The sequence below is a fragment of the Staurois parvus genome, unplaced genomic scaffold (genome assembly GCF_062004578.1).
Source record: "Staurois parvus isolate SC_StPar_1 unplaced genomic scaffold, SC_StPar_1.0 ptg000595l, whole genome shotgun sequence".
Classification (NCBI taxonomy): Eukaryota; Metazoa; Chordata; class Amphibia; order Anura; family Ranidae; genus Staurois; species Staurois parvus.
In genome coordinates, this window is record NW_028318391.1 from 1,030,487 (window position 1) to 1,050,325 (window position 19,839).

A 19,839-nucleotide genomic window follows, 5' to 3' on the forward strand; every position below is an offset into this window, starting at 1 on the left:
TTGCAATACTTGCAGTAAAGCCTGTTGGATATTGAGAACAAAACTGAGAGAGTGCAGCCTGTTTGTATTGGGGGTTACCCTAAAGAGTAACTTAAAGCAGAACTCCAGGCAAATTTTTTTATCCGTGCAGTGGGGCTGTACCCACACTGTATGGGTTAACTGCTCGTTTTGTTCTAGGGGTTTGGAGATCCAAGATATACTCACTTAACCCTCTGATCCCTCTTAGCACAAGATCAGTCCCTGCCTGCCCCCCACCCCCACGGTTCAGCAGTCTTGTGCAGTGGACTGTTCCTGACATCATCATGCCCATAGACCGGCTCTGGATGTAAAGACTTCAGGAATGGTCCATTGTTGATGTGTGGGGGGGAATGTCGTTTTCCGCGGGAACGAAGGATCGGATGAGTATAGGTGCTGTGTTAACCCCTTGACAAAATTAGCAGTTACCCCATGCAATACGGGTACAGCCCCACTGCATGGGGGGGGGGGGGAATTGCCCGGAGTTGAGCTTTAACTTCATTCCTCTTTAGTAATGGTGGTGCTGGGGGAAGGGCCACGGTGCTTTGTTATATTCAGTATTTCTCCTTCAGTCTGGGGGCCAAGGGAAAGATATCTCAAAGATTCCTCCATCCATGCTAATGGTGTTGATGGGCAATTCCCTCCTGCCTGTCTGATTGGATACATCCACTGTCCGTCCAAAGTTTTTCCTTTAGTCTGATTGTTTAATGTGAACATTTGACGTAAAGCCGTCCATACATGGGTCGAAATTCGACCGAATTTTCATCCGAAAATCGGACCCAAGAATAATCGGCCGATTTTCGCTCTGTTAGTGGGGTCAATGGTACCGACCGATTTTTGTGGTTCCTCCCCTTTTCGGTGGTCGGGCATGTTGGAAAATTCATGAAAAACGACCGATTTTCGACTCAACGATGGTCAAATCGTACGATCGTTTTTCCAAAAAGAATATGAGCCGTGACCTGGGAGGAACAGAAGTTTCGCCTGTTATATGGGGGGAACTTTATGACTCGGTCGGCCGATTTTCGAAATCATCAATGGAACCATCGGATTACCGAGTGAACAACGTTTTCGATTTTCGGACGAAAAATCATTTGGAATTCGAACCATGTATGGCCTGCATAAGAGACGGATCCCAGTGATGGCTGGCCGTTAGTTTAGTTCATGAAGGAGAAATCTGAAAACAAAAAACAGGTGATGCAGAGCGCTGGTGGGGCGGGGGATGGGCGGGTTCCGGTGCAAATTCAATAGCAGCTATATGTCGGCATTTGTGTGTTTCAGCACTCTTTCAGGCTTGGTTCACATCTGTGCGGGTGGTGCCGCTGCGGATCCACATGAAAATCCGTGCACCCAGAATGAGGACCCGTGGGCGGGTGCCATTAGTTCTAATTGCACGCCACCAGCGCTGGGAAACACAACTGTACTGGGAACCTCGGCTGTGTTTTCCACAGAAGTGCCGGGACTTCTTCCCTACGTGTCACGGCCACGGGAGTCCATTCACATTATTGGGCTCTCGTGCCCATGTAAAACGCGGCCCACACGGCCGCATAGATGTGAACCGGGGCTCATACTGGCAGTAATGTGTACCGCCCTCTGAAAAGCGATCCATGGCGGATTGTATTGACCGTATTTCAAAGGGCGGTATATTAGCGGTTGACAGGTACAACTGCCGCCTCTTGTTGCCTGTTTTTGTTTCCCTTACAAAAAAATATTTTGGCTCAAAGTTGCAGTGTGGCCCTATTGATCTCAGTGGGCAACAGGGGCGGACTGACCATTCAGGAAATCGGGCACTGCCCGAGGGCCCAGGGTCAGTAGGGGGTCCCGTGAGATGCCCCTGGTACCTTTCATTGGCTTTTTTGGGTGTGGTTTGAGTGTGGGTGAGGACACAGAGGCCCCATGATCCCCTATTGCTCGGGGGCCCCATGAGTTGTTAGTCTGCCCCTGGTGGGCAAGTTCAATAGGTGGCACCACCTGTCAAACTTTGCAGCCCGTGTTAAAATTACAGCAGCATGTGTGCAGCCCTGTCAGCATTTCATTGGGGGGGCTGAAAAACAGCGTCTCAGCTGCCTATTTTTACCCCCCAACCACGGTTTACAGGAAAGAAAGTCGCTCAGTCAGTGTTGATGGGGGGGGGGAATCCCTCCCCCAGCACTGTTGTGTTCAACCAGCACGGGAAGTCTTTCAGGCCAGCAGAACACAATGATTACTGCTGGCAGCTATAACCACCGGTAGTAATCGCATGCAAAAAAAAAACCTGCTGGACTATAGAACACCTCCCCTTCTCATCATCTTCATATTACAAGGGAAAACAATAGATGAGAGCTCCACAAAATGTAAGAATGCGCACAGCCAGTCCATAAAATTAGAGGAGAAGTGGTTTAACTTTTTAGCAACTTGCCCTCCAAAAGATTTACCCCCCCCCCCCCCTTCCTGACAAGGCCATGTTTTGTGATACGGCACTGCATTTACTTTAACTGACAATTGCGCAGTCATGCAGCGCTGCACCCAAATGACGTTTATGTCCTTTTTTTTTCCCCGCAAATGGAACTTTCTTTCGGTGGTATTTGATCACTTCTGCGGTTTTTACTTTTTGCGCTATAAACAAAAAAAACTAACAATTTTGAAGAAGAAAAAAAAAATAATTTTCTATTATAGAACATATCCAGTAAAAAAAAAAATGTAAAAACCAAATTTCCTTGTAAATTAAGGCCAAATGTATTGTGCTCCATATTTTTGTTAAAAAAAATCCCAATAATTGCATAACAGTTTGCGCAAAAGTTATAGCGTCTACAAACGATGGTACCTATACTGGAAATTTTTTTATTTATTTATTTTTTTATACTAGTAATGGCGGCAATCAGCGACCTATAGCGGGACTGTGATAGTGGCGGACATTTTTACACTGACTGACACTTTGTGGGAACCAGTGGCACTAATACAGTGATCAGTGCTAAAAATATACACTAATTACTGTACTATTGACACTGGTTGGGAAGGGGTTAACATCTAACGTGATCAAAGGGTTCAGTGTGTGCCTGGCTATGTGTGGTGCTTTTACTGTGGGAAGTGATGGATCGTGTTCTCAGCACTGCAGAGACGCACGATCCATGACTCCCCCCGTCACAACAGAACTGCATCTATGTAAACCAAGGCAGAGCTCTGTTCTTCCTCCCTGACCGACGATTTGCAGGTGCAGGAGAGCAACTGCTCGTCGGGACTTGTGGATCGGTTTGTGCTGTGATCCGGCGGTGGTGGCGCACGTGCTCCCGTGTGGCGGAAGTGTAAAAGCACATGTACAGTATCTCCCAGAAGTGAGTCACCCCCTCACATTTGTGTAAATATTTGATTCTCTCTTTTCATGTGACAACACTGAAGAAATGACACTTTGCTACAATGTGACGTAGTCAGTGTACAGCTTGTATAACATGGAAATTTGCTGTCCCCTCAAAATAATTCAACACACCGCCATTAATGTCTAAACCGCTGGCAACAAAAGTGAGTCCACCCCTAAGTGACAAAGTCCAAATTGGGCCCAAAGGGTCAATATTTTGTGTGGCCGCCATTATTTTCCAGCACTGCCTTAACCCTCTTGGGCATGGAGGTCACCAGAGCTTCACAGGTTGCCACTGGAGTCCTCTTCCACTCCTCCATGACGACATCACGGAGCTGGTGGATGTTAGAGACCTTGCGCTCCTCCACCTTCCGTTTGAGGATGCCCCACAGATGCTCAATAGGGTTTAGGTCTGGAGACATGCTTGGCCAGTCCATCACCTTTACCCTCAGCTTGTTTAGCAAGGCAGTGGTGGTCTTGGAGGTGTGTTTGGGGTCGTTAGGTTGGAATACTGCCCTGTGGCCCAGTCTCTGAGGGGAGGGGATCATGTTCTGCTTCAGTAGGTCACAGTACATGTTGGCATTCATGGTTCCCTCAATGAACTGTAGCTCCCCAGTGCCGGCAGCACTCATGCAGCCCCAGACCATGACACTCCCACCACCATGCTTGACTGTAGGCAAGATATACTTGTCTTTGTACTCCTCACCTGGTTGCCGCCACACACGCTTGACACCATCTGAACCCAATCAGTTGATCTTGGTGTCATCAGATCACAGGAGACGGTTCCAGTAATCCATGTCCTTAGTCTGCTTGTCTTCAGCAAACTGTTTGCGGGATTTCTTGTGCATCATCTTTAGAAGAGGCTTCCTTCTGGGATGACAGCCATGCAGATCAATTTGATGCAGTGTGCGGCGTATGGTCTGAGCACTGACAGGCTGACCCCCCCACCCCTTCACCCTCTGCAGCAATGCTGGCACCACTGACAGGCTGACCCCCCACCCCTCCAACCTCTGCAGCAATGCTGGCAGCACTCATACTTCTATTTCCCAAAGACAACCTCTGGATATGACTCTGAGCACGTGCACTCAACTTCTTTGGTGGACCATGGCGAGGCCTGTTCTGAGTGGAACCTGTCCTGTTACACTGCTGTATGGTCTTGGCCACCGTGCTGCAGCTCAGTTTCAGGGTCTTGGCAATCTTCCTATAGCCTCGGCCATCTTTATGTAGAGCAACAAATCTTTTTTTTTTTTCAGATACTCAGAGTTCTATGCCATGAGGTGCCATGTTGAACCTCCAGTGACCAGTATGAGAGAGTGAGAGCGATAACACCAAATGTAACCCACCAGCTCCCCATTCACACCTGAGACCTTGTAACACTAATGAGTCACATGACACCGGGGAGGGAAAATGGCTAATTGGGCCCAATTTGGACCTTATCACTTAGGGGTGGACTCACTTTTGTTGCCGGCGGTTTAGACATTAATGGCGGTGTGTTGAGTTATTTTGAGGGGACAGCAAATTTACACTGTTATACAAGCTGTACACTGACTACGTCACATTGTAGCAAAGTATCATTTCTTCAGTGTTGTCACATGAAAAGAGAGAATCAAATATTGACACAAATGTGAGGGGTGGACTCACTTCTGGGAGATACTGTGTATGTATATGTATGTATGTGTTTTTGCACAGGAATGCCACCCTGTAGCAGTAAAACTGCTATGGTGTGGATGTTAAGTGGTTAAACTATGTAGGGGCTTCTTTACTGTCAGAGCAGTAAGGATGTTTAGCTCCCTTCCACAATCAGTGGTGTCAGTGGGGAGTGTTGATAGTTTAAAAAAAAAAAACTCTTAGATGGGCATCTTAGCGAATGCAACATACAGGGATATGGGAAGATGGTATTGACCTAAACACACACCCACCCACACAGGGTGAACTGGATGGACTGGTGTCTTTATTCAACCTTACCAACTATGTAACGTACGTGAGTCCAGGAAAACTTTATTTTTCACATCAAGTTGTTGAAAAAACGAACACGTTACTCCCCCTTCATCAAGGCTTGGATGCCGAAAGTGGATTCAGAGATGATACCAGTCATTAATCTGTTTCATTTGCAACTATTGTTTAATATTTTTAGTCCATTGCCAGTACCAAGCCGCGGATGCCGGACGCTTTCAAGTTTTATGGCGCTCATTTTTCTACGGCTCTCCATAGTACTCCATGGACCCTCTGGGACACCTCAGTTTGAAGGACGTTTGTTACGGTACCTTAAGATGATCCAGTGATCCGTCTTCTGCCATTTGAATTTGGATCTTCTTATCATGATCCTCTTTGATATCATGGGGGGAGGGGGGGTGTTAGGGGCCGATTTTGCACTAATCAAGGGGCCAGGAAGGGGGAGGGGGGGTCAGTCACTTAAGCCACCATACACACGTTCTACCTATCTTACCGATTCCTGTTCAGACTGGAGAAGATGGTTTTCCCTCTAACCCGTCCCCTATTTCATCAGATGCACTAAGGATTCGCTCTGTTTTCATGGTGAGTGATCCAGACTTTGTTGTAGAGACTTTTAAATACTTTTGTTGATCCCCAGAGCTTGCCATCGCTCTGTTGTTAGAAGGAAACTTGTGTTTGAACTTTTAGTTACACATAAGAATGTGGTTAGATTAATGTAAATAAATTTAATAAATGTTGATGTTATTAAAAAAAAAAAAAAAAAAAACCTTGTTGCTTCGCATACTTTATAATTCTATTTTCAGCCTTTCTCAACCTTTACAACATGGAGGAACCCTTGAAATAACTTTCTGGTCTCAAGGAACCCCTGTTAAAAATGACTATATCTACAACAAATGATACATTAGTGTGATGGTCAGTGGGAAGAATGCCCCTTACATTGGGGGTCAGAGGGAAGAATGCCCCTTACATTGGGGGTCAGAGGGAAGAAAGCTCCTTACATTGGTGGTCAGCGGGAAGAATGTCCCATACATTGGTGATCAGTGGGAAGAATGCTCCTTACATTGGGGGTCAGTGGGAAGAATGTCCCTTACATTGGTGATCAGTGGGAAGAATGCTCCTTACATTGGTGGTCAGTGGGAAGAATGTCCCTTACATTGGTGATCAGTGGGAAGAATGCTCCTTACATTGGTGGTCAGTGGGAAGAATGTCCCTTACATTGGTGGTGAGTGGGAAGAATGCCCATTACATTGGTGGTCAGTGGGAAGAATGTCCCTTACATTTCGGGTCAGAGGGAAGAAAGCTCCTTACATTGGTGGTCAGTGGGAAGAATGTCCCATACATTGGTGATTAGTGGGAAGAATGCTCCTTACATTGGTGATCAGTGGGAAGAATGCTCCTTACATTGGTGATCAGTGGGAAGAATGTTCCTTACATTGGAGGTCAGTGGGAAGAATGTCCCTTACATTGGTGATCGGTGGGAAGAATGTTCCTTACATTGGTGGTCGGTGGGAAGAATGCTCCTTACATTGGTGGTCGGTGGGAAGAATGCCCCTTACATTGGTGGTCGGTGGGAAGAATGTCCCTTACATTGGTGGTCGGTGGGAAGAATGTCCCTTACATTGGTGGTCGGTGAGAAGAATGTCCCTTACATTGGGGGTCAGTGGGAAGAATGTCCCTTACATTGGTGGTTGGTGAGAAGAATGTCCCTTACATTGGGGGTCAGTGGGAAGAATGTCCCTTACATTTCGGGTCAGAGGGAAGAAAGCTCCTTACATTGGTGGTCAGCGGGAAGAATGTCCCATACATTGGTGATCAGTGGGAAGAATGCTCCTTACATTGGGGGTCAGTGGGAAGAATGTCCCTTACATTGGTGATCAGTGGGAAGAATGCTCCTTACATTGGTGGTCAGTGGGAAGAATGTCCCTTACATTGGTGATCAGTGGGAAGAATGCTCCTTACATTGGTGGTCAGTGGGAAGAATGTCCCTTACATTGGTGGTGAGTGGGAAGAATGCCCATTACATTGGTGGTCAGTGGGAAGAATGTCCCTTACATTTCGGGTCAGAGGGAAGAAAGCTCCTTACATTGGTGGTCAGTGGGAAGAATGTCCCTTACATTGGTGGTCAGTGGGAAGAATGCCCATTACATTGGTGGTCAGTGGGAAGAATGTCCCTTACATTTCGGGTCAGAGGGAAGAAAGCTCCTTACATTGGTGGTCAGTGGGAAGAATGTTCCATACATTGGTGATTAGTGGGAAGAATGTCCCTTACATTGGTGGTCAGTGGGAAGAATGCCCCTTACATTGGTGATCAGTGAGAAGAATGTCCCTTACATTGGTGATCAGTGGGAAGAATGCCCCTTACATTGGAGGCCAGCTGGGAGAGTGCCCCTTACATTGGTGGTCAGTGGGAAGAATGTCCCTTACATTGGGGGTCAGCGGCAAGAACACCCCTTACATTGGGGGTCAGTGGGGAGAACACCCCTTACATTGGAGGCCAGCTAGGAGAGTGACGCTTACAACGGTGGTCAGTGGAAAGAATGCCCCTTACATTGGGGGTCAGCGGCGAGAACACTCCTTACCTTGGGGGTCAATGGGAAGAATTCTCCTTACACCTGTCATTATTTGGAAGAATTACCCCCTTACAGAGAGCTAAAAAGATCAATGGATCAGTGGGAACTAATCTGAGAGGCAGAAATTGCTGAAGGAACCCCCAGCAACCTCTAGATGAACCCTAGGGTACTGTAGATCCCTGGTTGAGCAACCCCGCTGTACATGCTTAGCAGTGCTACACAGTGACTGTGTTATACTGCTCTGCTCTATAAATTCTAACACTGATGGAAAACAACTCTCTATGGGACTCAAGCTAGGTTCACATCTGTGCAGGTGGTTCCTGCTGCAGGTCCGCACCTGTTCCCGCAGCTGCAACCGCCCACACAGAAAAACACTGAATGCATGCGAGTTCCATTAACCCTAATGGTATGCCGCACACACTGGAAATCACACTCGCACTGGGAACCACACTGCACCTGCAGTTCCCGTGCGGGCTGTACGTCCTGGAGCAGAAAAAAAAACGCTTGATATACCAAAACGCAATTTAAACACGCCTAAATGCTAGGCGCGTTTAGCGCTCCAGCATTAATGTATATCAATGGCCAAAATAAATGATTTATTCTGGCCAATGAAATTAACACCCAAACTCTTGACTCAGGTAAACGCGGTGCACACTTTTACAGGCTTCATGCGGTTTTTTTTTGGCCAAAACGCTGCTGCCAGCAGTAGGGTTCTGGGGGACTTTTAAAAAATCAGCTTAAGGCCTCATGGATACTGATGGCTTTTTTAGTTAGTTTTTGATGAAGCTGGGATGTTTGCAATGATCAACAAAAAAACACAAAATTGTCCTTTACATGGAAGATATGTGCACTTCAATATATGTTTGCTAAAGCATAAATATATTTATTGAAAACATGAACATATACAGTTGTGTTCAAAATAATAGCCGTCAGACATCACTAACCGGATCAATCTCTGTTTTTGGTGGAAATGATATTTCTACATGGCAAATAATTTCCTAGCAGGTGTAGTAGAGTCATAGAAATCCAACAGACCCAACAGTCATGACATGCATGCTGCTGATTCTGTGTCATTGAATCACTCATTGAAAGGGGCGTGTTCAAAATAATAGCCGTGTGGAGTTCTATTAGTGAGGTCATTCATTCTTTGAAAAACAGGTGGCAATTATTGCCCTTATTTAAGGAAGGAAGGCAGCAAATGTTGTACATGCTGGTTACAGTGCATTTCTCTCTGAAATCCTGAGGAAAATGCGTCGTTCCAGACATTGTTCAGAAGAACAGCGTACCTTGATTAAAATGTTGATTGGAGAGGGGAAAACATATAAAGAAGTGCAGAAAATGATCGGCTGCTCAGCTAAAATGATCACAAATGCTTTAAAATGGCAACCAAAACCTGAAAGACGTGGAAGAAAGCGAAAAACTACCATTGGAATGGATAGAAGAATAGCCAAAATGGCGCGGACTCAGCCAACAATCAGCTCCAGGAAGATGAAAGAAGGTGTGACGTTCCCTGTGAGGACTGTTGCAATTAGAAGACGCCGATGTGAAGCCAAGCTATCTGCAAGAAGTTCCCGCAAAGTCCCACTGTTGGAAAAAAGACGTGTGCTGAAGAGGTTACAATCTGCCAAACAGCACATTGACTGGCCTAAAGAGAAATGGCGCAACATTTTGTGGACTGATGAAAGTAAGATTGTTCTTTTTGGGTCTAGTGGGCGGAGACAGTTTGTCAGACGACCCCCAAACACTGAATTCAAGCCACAGTACACTGTGAAGACCGTGAAGCATGGTGGTGCAAGCATCATGATATGGGGGTGTATCTCATACTACGGTGTTGGGTCTATTTATCACATACCAGGGATCATGGATCAGTTTGAATCCATCAGAATACTTGAAGAGGTTATGCTGAAGAGGAAATGCCCTTGAAATGGGTGTTCCAACAAGACAACGACCCCAAACACACCAGTAAACGTGCAACATCTTGGTTCCAGACCAACAAGATGGACATTATGGAGTGGCCAGCCCAATCCCCGGATCTTCATCCAATAGAAAACTTGTGGGGTGACATCAAAAATGCTGTTTCTGAGGCAAAACCAAGAAATAGAGAAGAACTGTGGAATGTGGTCCAATCATCCTGGGCTGGAATACCTGATCACAGGGGCCAGAAGTTGGGGGACTCCATGCAACACAGATGTACAGCAGTTCTCAGAAACAGTGCGACTACAACCAAATATTCATGAAGTCATTCAAAGGAAAGCAAAATCTTCAAACATTTCTCACTTTATATAGTGAATGTTTGAGTTTGTAAAGAAGAATACAAACACTGCGATTTTTTTTGAACCGTCTAATATTCACTTTTCTTCAATTTTTTTAGAGGAACAACACAAATTTGATGTATTTTTCTTCATGTTGTGATTTGGAATAGAATGTGTCGTGTTCCCAATGCATTTGTGTGGATGGAAATAAAAGCTATTAGAAGGATTTTCAGCTTTAGTCACTTTTTTCAACACACTGCGATTATTTTGAACACAACTGTAGTCCAGTACCTCCATCCACCAGTATAAATATGCCAAAAAAGCCAATACACGAGGACTTCATAAGAGTCCCACACTGGAATGGCCATGGAAGGAGACCATGGGGTTCATTTACTAAAGGAAAATAGACTGTGCACTTTGTACGTGGAGTTGGACCCTGCAAGGGAATTTGCTCCAGGTCTTTGCAAAGTGAAGCTTTACCCCATTGACTAAGAATACCCAATCATATGCAAGGAACCAAAACAAAAAAAAAAACACAGAAAAGTTCCCTGTACATGATTGGATGATGGAAGTCAGCAGAGCTTCCCTCATTTACTAAGCTCTGGAGCAGATTCCATTAAAGAGTGCAAGTCTACTTGTAAAGTGCACAGTCTGTTTGCCTCTTGTAAACCAATCCCATTGGCTGAATGATAATAGAGTACATACAGCAAGTATGTGTAAAGTCCATACTTCCAGAGACTTGGAGAATTTATACATATTTGGTCTATAGAGTCTTGACTTCAGACCAAAATTCACTATATGGCCAAAGGTTTGTGACCTGACCATCACATCTATGTGAGTTTGATGGACATCCCATTCCAACACCATGGGCCTTAATATAGAGTTAGTCCCTAAACCTTCTCTTCTTTGTGGTTATAATATCCTCCACAGTCCTAAGACCACCTGTAAGATTTTGGAGGGTTTCTGTGGGAAAGTGTGCCCATTTGTGAGGTCAGGTACTGATGTTGGATGAGAGGACTTGGCTCACCATCAGTGTTCCAGTTCGTCCCAAAGGTGTCCATTAGGGCTGAGGTCAGGGCTCTCTGCAGAACACTCTAGTTCCTCAAACTAAAATAAGCAAACCATGCCTTTATGTAGCTGGATTTGTACAAAAATGAAGGGGGGGGGGGGGGCTCACCTAGAGCCCACCATCAAAAAGGGAGATAGAAGCAACCTCCACCGATCACCATTAAGTGGACACCTACTGTGTATGAACTCTAAATACCAATGATGGGGCACTTTTTCCCACTGACACCATCAATGGGGATTTATTGATATCAATCATGGGGCACTATTCCTCCAACTGACACCAATAATGGGGTACCATTCCCCTCATTGATACCATTAATGGGGCACCCTTCCTTCCACTGACACCAATGATTATTATTATACAGGATTTATAGAGCGCCAGCTCTTTACAAAATGATAGGGCACCATTCCTCTCACCGACACTATCAATGGGGCAGCATTCTTCCAACTGACAATAATGATCGGGCACCATACCTCCCACTGACACCATCAATGGGGAATTATTCCTCCCATTGATACCAGTGATGGGGGACTATTTCTTCCACTGACACTATTAACAGGCTGCATTCCTTCAACTCACAATAATGATGGGGCACCATACCTCTCACTGACACAATCAATGGGGAACTATTTCTCCCACTTATACCAATGATGGGACATTGTTTACTGACACTGGAGCATTTTCTACTTCCTCTGGACACAATCTGCCCCTACTAAAGTCTGAAGGTGTCAGGAGCATCTAGCACTCCTGATCCATGACAGCTGCTGGTTTCATTCCAGCATCGTGGTTTTGTCTCTGGATGCACTCTCCCTGTCTGCCTGTCCACCTGCATGGTGATTGATGTGGCCAGTCTCTGGTTGAGACCAAACCTGATTTAAGCCAGCCAAACCTGCAGTCTCATGTCTGTGATAGTGCTGGTTACATGTGCCCAAGCTCCCTGTTTGTCTGCCTTGCTCTACTGGTTTGGATTCACTTATTGACAACCTCGGAATGGATTTCGACTAATCTCTGAATTCTGCCTGCCTTTTGACTACAGATCGGACTTTGACTATCCTGAACCTCAGCTGTCTTATACCTGGACTGTCCGTGAACCACTCTGCCTGTCTGCCAACTGCAAGCACCTGTTTCTGGTGCTCCGTTCACTCCTGCCCCACTGTGGTGGCCAGGCACTATAGCATTGTGTATACATCCTGGGGGCAACCAAGTACCGGTAGTCCTGCTTGCCATATAGGAAAGGGGGATGCTATAGGTGAGGAACAGAGAAGCCAGTTATAATGTCTGACCACCTGCATTTGGGGTAAGCATGACGGAAGGGCAGTAAACTGGCCCTTTGTTTGCAAATAGAGATAGACTATCATAGTAACCTTGTATGCCAGCGTCCTCACCTGAAGGTGGCAGTATATAACCCATAATTAATGGAAGCCTGTGTCCTGTACTGTACTCGAAGAAAAGGATTTTACAGGCAAGTCCTCATTTCCAAGCAATCCATTCCTTGGTACAAGGCAGCCAAGGTTCAAGGTAAGAGTCCATACAGTCCAGATACAAGCATACAGTCCAGGTACAAGGCAGCCGCGGTTCAGGATAGTCAAAGTCCAGCACTATCACAGGCATGAGACTGCAGGCTTGGCTGTCTTAAATCAGGTTTAGTCTCCACCCAGAGACTGGCCACATCAATCACCTTGCAGGTAGACAGGGAGAGTGCATCCAGAGTCAAAACCACAATGCTGGAATAAGACCAGCAGCTGTAATGGATCCGGAGCGCTAGATGCTCTGAAACTTAGTCAAAAAAAAAAATGTAAAACATCCATAGTGAGAGAATTCCTCCCGATATTTATGTTTTTAGAAGATTAAATCTGAATATTTATATAATGTTGTTATTGAAGTACAGGACTGAAAATTTGTGAATTTCTCCAGCCTTGCCTGATTTGTCGATCAACTCGCTCCTCTCTGCTCCTGCCCTGTATTCAGAACTTCTCACTGTATGAAGCAAGGGGACAGCTCTGTAGCTGCATCTTGTTCCTCGGCAGTCCCCGGCTATGGCGCAGATCCAGGCTCGGTTCTTCACCCAGAATAAGAAGGCTTTACACGGAGGACGGCAGAGGTATTGCAGATGACCCAGAGAGGGGATTCCAGACCAGGCTGTAGATATCCTTAAAGGGACCTCCGGCTGACCACAGTTTACATCCATTTATGCGTATTATTATTACGCATCTGGTGAGTGCGTAATACTACTACTTACCTGGCACATCACCCAACCATTGACTATAGCATGTGGATCACCAATTCTGAGATCATTTATTTATGGATCTCCAGCTTGTCACTTTATGGACGATTTATTTCCGTATTGAATATCATTTATTGCATTTGTCACTTTATCAGCACCAGCAGTCACTTTACAGTGTGATCAGGTTCACTTCGACACTTTATCACATATCCGTGCAATTGTTATTGGTCACTTTACACTATTAGTCACCTTGTTTATTATTGTCAATCATATAAGACAGTGATATATTCACATATTGGTTCATACCTTCATGTTTCCAACAGCACTTTGATTTATTTGCACTTTATCACAGATATCAGCCTTTGTGATATTCAGGTTTTTAGAGCTGCAGCTATTATTTATATGTAATATCTCTGCAAAAATTATAATTTTCACAAAAAAACCATCTCCACGCATAACCGTGTGCACACCTAATCCTTGCCGATTTCCCCTCCCCGATGTCCTTCCCAACGTCACAGGCATTTTATGCCATCTACACCGAGGTTGCTGGTTCCCCCCCCCCCTCCCTGATATCTGTAGTTGTGCAGATTGTTTTAGCAAGCTGTCACTCGGCGCTGTGCGCTCTACTGTTGAGGAATGAGAATTGGTACTTCCCGCAGAGAAACTTCTGATAAAAATAGAAGGAGAATGTCAGCTTTGCTGCAGCAAAAAAAAAAAAAAAACTGTTCTTGTGCATTTGAAGCAAAATTCCACACAGTAAAAAAAAAAAAAAAAAACTATTCAGCCGTATGTTCATGGAAGCTAACATGAGTACCCAAGTCTGTCTTGACATAGGTCTCTTGATCCCCTGCACATGAGCACTCAAAATCAGAGAGGGAGGGGCAAAAATCTGAGCCAAATAGTCCCTGCGGCACTGCACATGTGCAGTCAGCCTTACACTGGCAGCTTCCTGACAGGGGGACAGAGCAGTGATGACCTCACTAGTGTGCTGCAGTGTCTTCAATATCCAGTCACATGGTGTAGGCCAGTGTGGCACAAGGTTGTATTACTTAGTTACAGGGGCGGACTGACAACTCATGGGGCCCCTGTGTCCTTGCCCACATTCAAAGCACACTCAAAAAAGCCTATAAAAGGTACCAGGGGCATTTCATGGGGCCCCATACTGACCCCGGGCCCTCGGGCAGTGCCAGAGTGCTGGAATGGTCAGTCCACCCCTGCTTAGTTAATATTGTGAGCTGGTAGGGAAAAGAGTTGGAATACTGTAGGCTGAGGCATTGCAAGTTTACGAATAGACATTCACAACTCTAAGCTTTGTTGGGTATCCCATTCCAAAACCATGGCCAATAATATGGAGTTGCTCAACCCCCCCGATGACCATGTGGCTATAACACCATCTAGTCTTCTGGGAAGACTTTGCACCAGATTTTTAAAGGGTGTCTGTGGGAATTTGTAATGCTGGAACCAAAACGAACCTTTACAAGACTGTTGCCATAATGGTGGAAGGCTAGAACCACTGTCATCCAAAAAGAGAATTTGTGAGGTCAGGTACTGATCTTTGATGAAACATCCTGGCTCACCATACACGTTCCAATTCATCCCAAAGGTGTTTAGTAGGGTTGAAGTCCAAAAGTGTTCAGTAGGGTTGAGATCAGGGCCCTGTGCAGGACACTCAAGTTCCTCCACACCAAACTGGTCAAACATTGTGTGACGGACCACCTGGCACCTTGCTTGAGTGCCTCCATAAGAGAACTGTTTCCTCGCCACTGGGACACAGGACCAATGTATTATAGCAGCGCATTGCACCCAAGGGCTACATGACACTAGCTTAGGTGCAAGTGGAACTATTTATTGAACAGAAATAAAGGTTTTTATACACTTCAGATATAGGGGCAGTCCCCACATGAACAATAAAAACAAGAATTACACATTGCAATAAACATCCCATGCTGATTAGGTAACTAGGTCCAGTCAAAACAAGACTAATCCCATCATGTAGGAACCTCCAGGAGGATTAGCCAACAGACAGAAACCATAGAGGACTCAATTAACAATGGGACAAATACACAACAGTAAACACATCACACCTTAATAAGCAGATTACAGCAAGAGATTTCAGCATCAGGCTGTCTTAAGCTGATTATAATAACATTTGGTCTGGGGGGGAGGAGTTGAAGCAATGCTGCTTTGGGCACAGAGACCCCAAACCTGTATCCAAGTCCTCCAGTTCTCAGTGTCTGTGTGTTTCAGGCAGACATGGACTTGAATCCAAAGTAAAAGTACCCCATATAAGGTCCCTCTGGCGCACACCTCCCAAAGAATAGAGCCCCCTCAGATGCCAGGGCCCATGGTCAGTAGGCAAGAAGCTAGCCTGCAGTCCCTTCCAAAAGCCCTGGTCCCAGTTGAGTCCGTCACACCTTGTCCTTATGGAGCTGGTTTAATCAAACTAATGTGACAATAAATCCTTTTAAAGTAATTGATGCGTCATCGTGTAATCCACAATTGCCCATAAAGTGAATAGCAACAGTTATGGGAACCTGACTACCATCACACCTATATGAGTTAATTGTTCATTCCATTCCAAAACCATGACTATTAATAAGGAGTTGTCCTCGCCTCCTCCATGTCCAGTAGAATGAAGTTGCTCTTCTCTCCCCCCCCCCCCCCCATGAAGTTGGTCCCCCTTTGTGTCTATCACCTCCCCCACTCTTCTGGGAAGACTTTCTACAAGATTCTGGGCGGTATCTGTGGGAATGTGGGTCCATTTGTGAGGTCAGGTACTGATGTTGAATGAGAAGTCTTGGCTCACAATCAACATTCCAATTCATCTCAAAGGAGTTCAGAAGGGCTGAGGTCAGGACTCTCAAATTCCTCCACACCAAACTGGTCAAACCATGTCTTCAAGGAGCTGGCTTTATACACAGGGGCACAGTCATGGTGGAACAGAAAAGAGTCTTCACCAAACCACTAAAAACAAATGTCTTTGTATGATGTAGTAATAACAGGACTTGAGGTCAGGACTCTCAGATTCCTCCACTCCAAACTGGTCAAACCATGTCTTCAAGGAGCTGGCTTTATACACAGGGGCACAGTCATGGTGGAACAGAAAAGAGTCTTCACCAAACCACTAAAAACAAATGTCTATAATGTCTTTTTATGATGTAGTATTAACAGGACTTGTCACTGGAAAACCTGGACCCAGTCCAATCATCTGGGAATGGTCCGCGTACTTTCACCAATAGATACGATGTTGTTGGGTCTTCACCAAACTGTAACCACAAGGTAAGAAGACACAATTGTCTACAATGTCTTTGTATGACGTAGTATTAACAGGACTTGTCACTGGAAACACCTGAACCCAGTCCAATCATCTGGAAATGGTCCAGGTACTTTCACCAATAGATACGATGTTGTTGGGTCTTCACCAAACTGTAACCACAAGGTAAGAAGACACATTTGTCTACAATGTCTTTGTATGACGTAGTATTAACAGGACTTGTCACTGGAAAACCTGGACCCAGTCCAATCATCTGGGAATGGTCCGCGTACTTTCACCAATAGATACGATGTTGTTGGGTCTTCACCAAACTGTAACCACAAGGTAAGAAGACACATTTGTCTACAATGTCTTTGTATGACGTAGTATTAACAGGACTTGTCACTGGAAACACCTGAACCCAGTCCAATCATCTGGAAATGGTCCAGGTACTTTCACCAATAGATACGATGTTGTTGGGTCTTCACCAAACTGTAACCGCAAGGTTGGAAGACACATTTGTCTACAATGTGTTTGTATGATGTAGCATTAACAGGACTTGTCACTGGAAACATCTGAACCCAGTCCAATCATCTGGGAATGGTCCGCGTACTTTCACCAATAGATACGATGTTGGGTCTTCACCAAACTGTAACCACAAGGTTGGAAGACACTGTTGTCTACACTTTCTTTGTATGATGTAGCATTAATTGAAAACACCTGAACTTAATCTGGAGAGTGGCCACATATTTTTAGTTATAAAATGACGATGTGGCTGGCTCTAAGCAAAGACTGGACACAGATCCTCCTCATCCTGCTCCATACATGAGCCAGTAATCGTTTACCGATGAAGCCTCTCATACTATGTTTCTGATTTGTCTGCAAAAGGCCTCTTCTACACCCATCATCCAACCGACCTGTCCATCCAGGCCCTCTTCCCAATGGGTCTTTGGAAACATGTAAGCCCCAATCAGTTCAGAGAGAGGCATATAGGACACTTACCTCCTAACGATGGTCACCTACAACTATAGTAAGGTGGGTAGTTGTAGTACGTAACGTAGAGTACAGCCTCTGATTTTCTGCAACCTTTACATTTAATGATCTGCATACCTTAAAACACTTTAGGCTCAATTCATGAAGCCATCACCCCATGCAAAGAATAATCGTTTCTAAAAGTGGCAGTTATTTTCCAGTTCTGTGAGATTTTAAAAATCAGGATGTCAGGTACAGGCAGGAAGTGATGTCAGGTACAGACAAGAAGTGATGTCAGGTACAGACAAGAAGTGATGTCAGGTACAGACAGGAAGTGATGTGAGGTACAGACAGGAAGTGATGTCAGGTACAGACAAGAAGTGATGTGAGGTACAGACAGGAAGTGATGTCAGGTACAGACAAGAAGTGATGTGAGGTACAGACAGGAAGAGATGTCAGGTACAGACAAGAAGTTCCATGTGGAAGGGAGGTAGAGAGGAGACATTGTTGGACTTGGCAGCAGAGGAGGCTTCCTAAACTCTGCAGAATAACCTTGGACAGCTGCTGCAGATAAGAATGCCAGCTACGAACCGAGCCCATTCCGGATGACACAGTGGCAGAGGTTCGAGTGGCAATATTCCATTAATCCAGAGGAGGGAGCTGTACCATTAATATTGGTTGACAAGCATCCATCCATCCATTAAGGAGGCCTCTGGCTGGACCCTATCTGCACCCACCAAGGAAGACACCTTTAAAGTTATATACCACCCAGAGGGAGGAGAATCCGTAAACTGCATATCCCATCCATCCCATCCTGAGAGGGGGACCTCTGGCTATATTATTTACATACGTATTTAAGATACGCATCTGGTGAGTGCGTATTTTTACCACACTTCTGACGCCACTGAAGTTTAAAGTCACTATCAACCCTTGTACCAAGCACTTTTACCACAAATTATCACACTGTTTTGCTCTTTTTTGTATCAGTATTTATTATTCTAGCGCTGCACTTTATTATCTGTATGTAAATATGAATCTTATATGCTAAATGTTATCATTTTATGTATCAACTATGTTCAGTTGGCCGAATCAAATACTTTTTTCCCAATTAGGGGCCTTTCCAGGGTAAAAAAAACTCAATCGAACTTTCGGTTTAAATCCGCTATTTACATTCCAGGTGCATCAAGACAAAAGGTGTTCAATGTCTTCCAGATGGTTTTCTTTAGAAAGCAGCCACAGCCTGGAGTAGCAAATCTTGTCCCCTGCCAACATACCACAGAGAAGGACCTTTGTCCTCTGTGTAGAAGCAGTGGTCTCTCTGTAGAGGTCTGACACGCCCCCTGCTAAATCAGACCTATAGCTCTGCAACCATCAAAGCTCATGCTTCCTGCTGACTAAAGAGCTCCAGCTCTGACTCGGTGGGAGGCATGTCAGATCTCTACAGAGAGACCGCTGCTTCCACACCGAGAGCAAGGGTCCTTCTCTGCAGCATGCGGGCAGGGGACAGGCTTTTCTACTCAGGCTGTGGTTGCTTTCTAAAGAAAACAAACTAAGTCTTAGCACACACTTAGCTGAACCCACAATGCATTCAGCTGCTTTAAACTGAACAATTAATTGGGCTTAAAACAAATACCACCATCACCACCCTCATCCATCCTTCTCAGGAAAACAGCCAATATAAGTACAGACCTCATGTACACACATTGTCTTCATGGTCAGATATTGCTCCCACTCTCCAAGGGCCAGACTCTGTGACACCATAGTGATTCTGTAAAACGTGGAACCCCAGAGGATGTGTCTGCAGCAGGGGCGGACTGACCATTTGGAAACTCGGGCACTGCCCGAGGGTCCAGGGTCAGTAGGGGGCCCCATGAGATGCCCCTGGTACCTTCCTCATAGGCTTTTTTGAGTTTGAGCAAGGACACAGGGGCCCCATGATCCCCTATTGCCCGGGGGCCCCATGAGTTGTCAGTCCGCCCCTGGTCTGCAGGCTGCGTCCGTACTCTTACTGTAATTGGTAGGTAGGGGTTGGGTCCCCATGTGTGCTAACTGGACTGCATGGGTTAACTGCCTATTTTTGTCTAGGCGAGAGGACAAAAAAGATATCCTGTACTTACCTAATCCTCCAATCCTCTCAGCACAAGACCAATCTGGCACTCCTGTGTTCCATTGGTCTTGAGTTGTGGGCTGTTCCTGACGTCAT

At 45.4% G+C, this 19,839-nt stretch overlaps 1 protein-coding gene across 1 annotated transcript in view; it reads left to right on the forward strand.

The window, feature by feature from the left end:
• Positions 1-13,838, forward strand: part of BTBD9 (BTB domain containing 9) — a 312,168-nt gene extending 298,330 nt beyond the window's left edge. Inside the window, exon 11 of the mRNA XM_089692566.1 lies at positions 13,156-13,838. Coding sequence (XP_089548692.1) covers positions 13,156-13,332 — 177 coding nt within the window. The 3' untranslated portion in view covers positions 13,333-13,838. The remainder of the gene's footprint in view (positions 1-13,155) is intronic.
• The last annotated feature ends 6,001 nt before the right edge of the window (positions 13,839-19,839 follow it).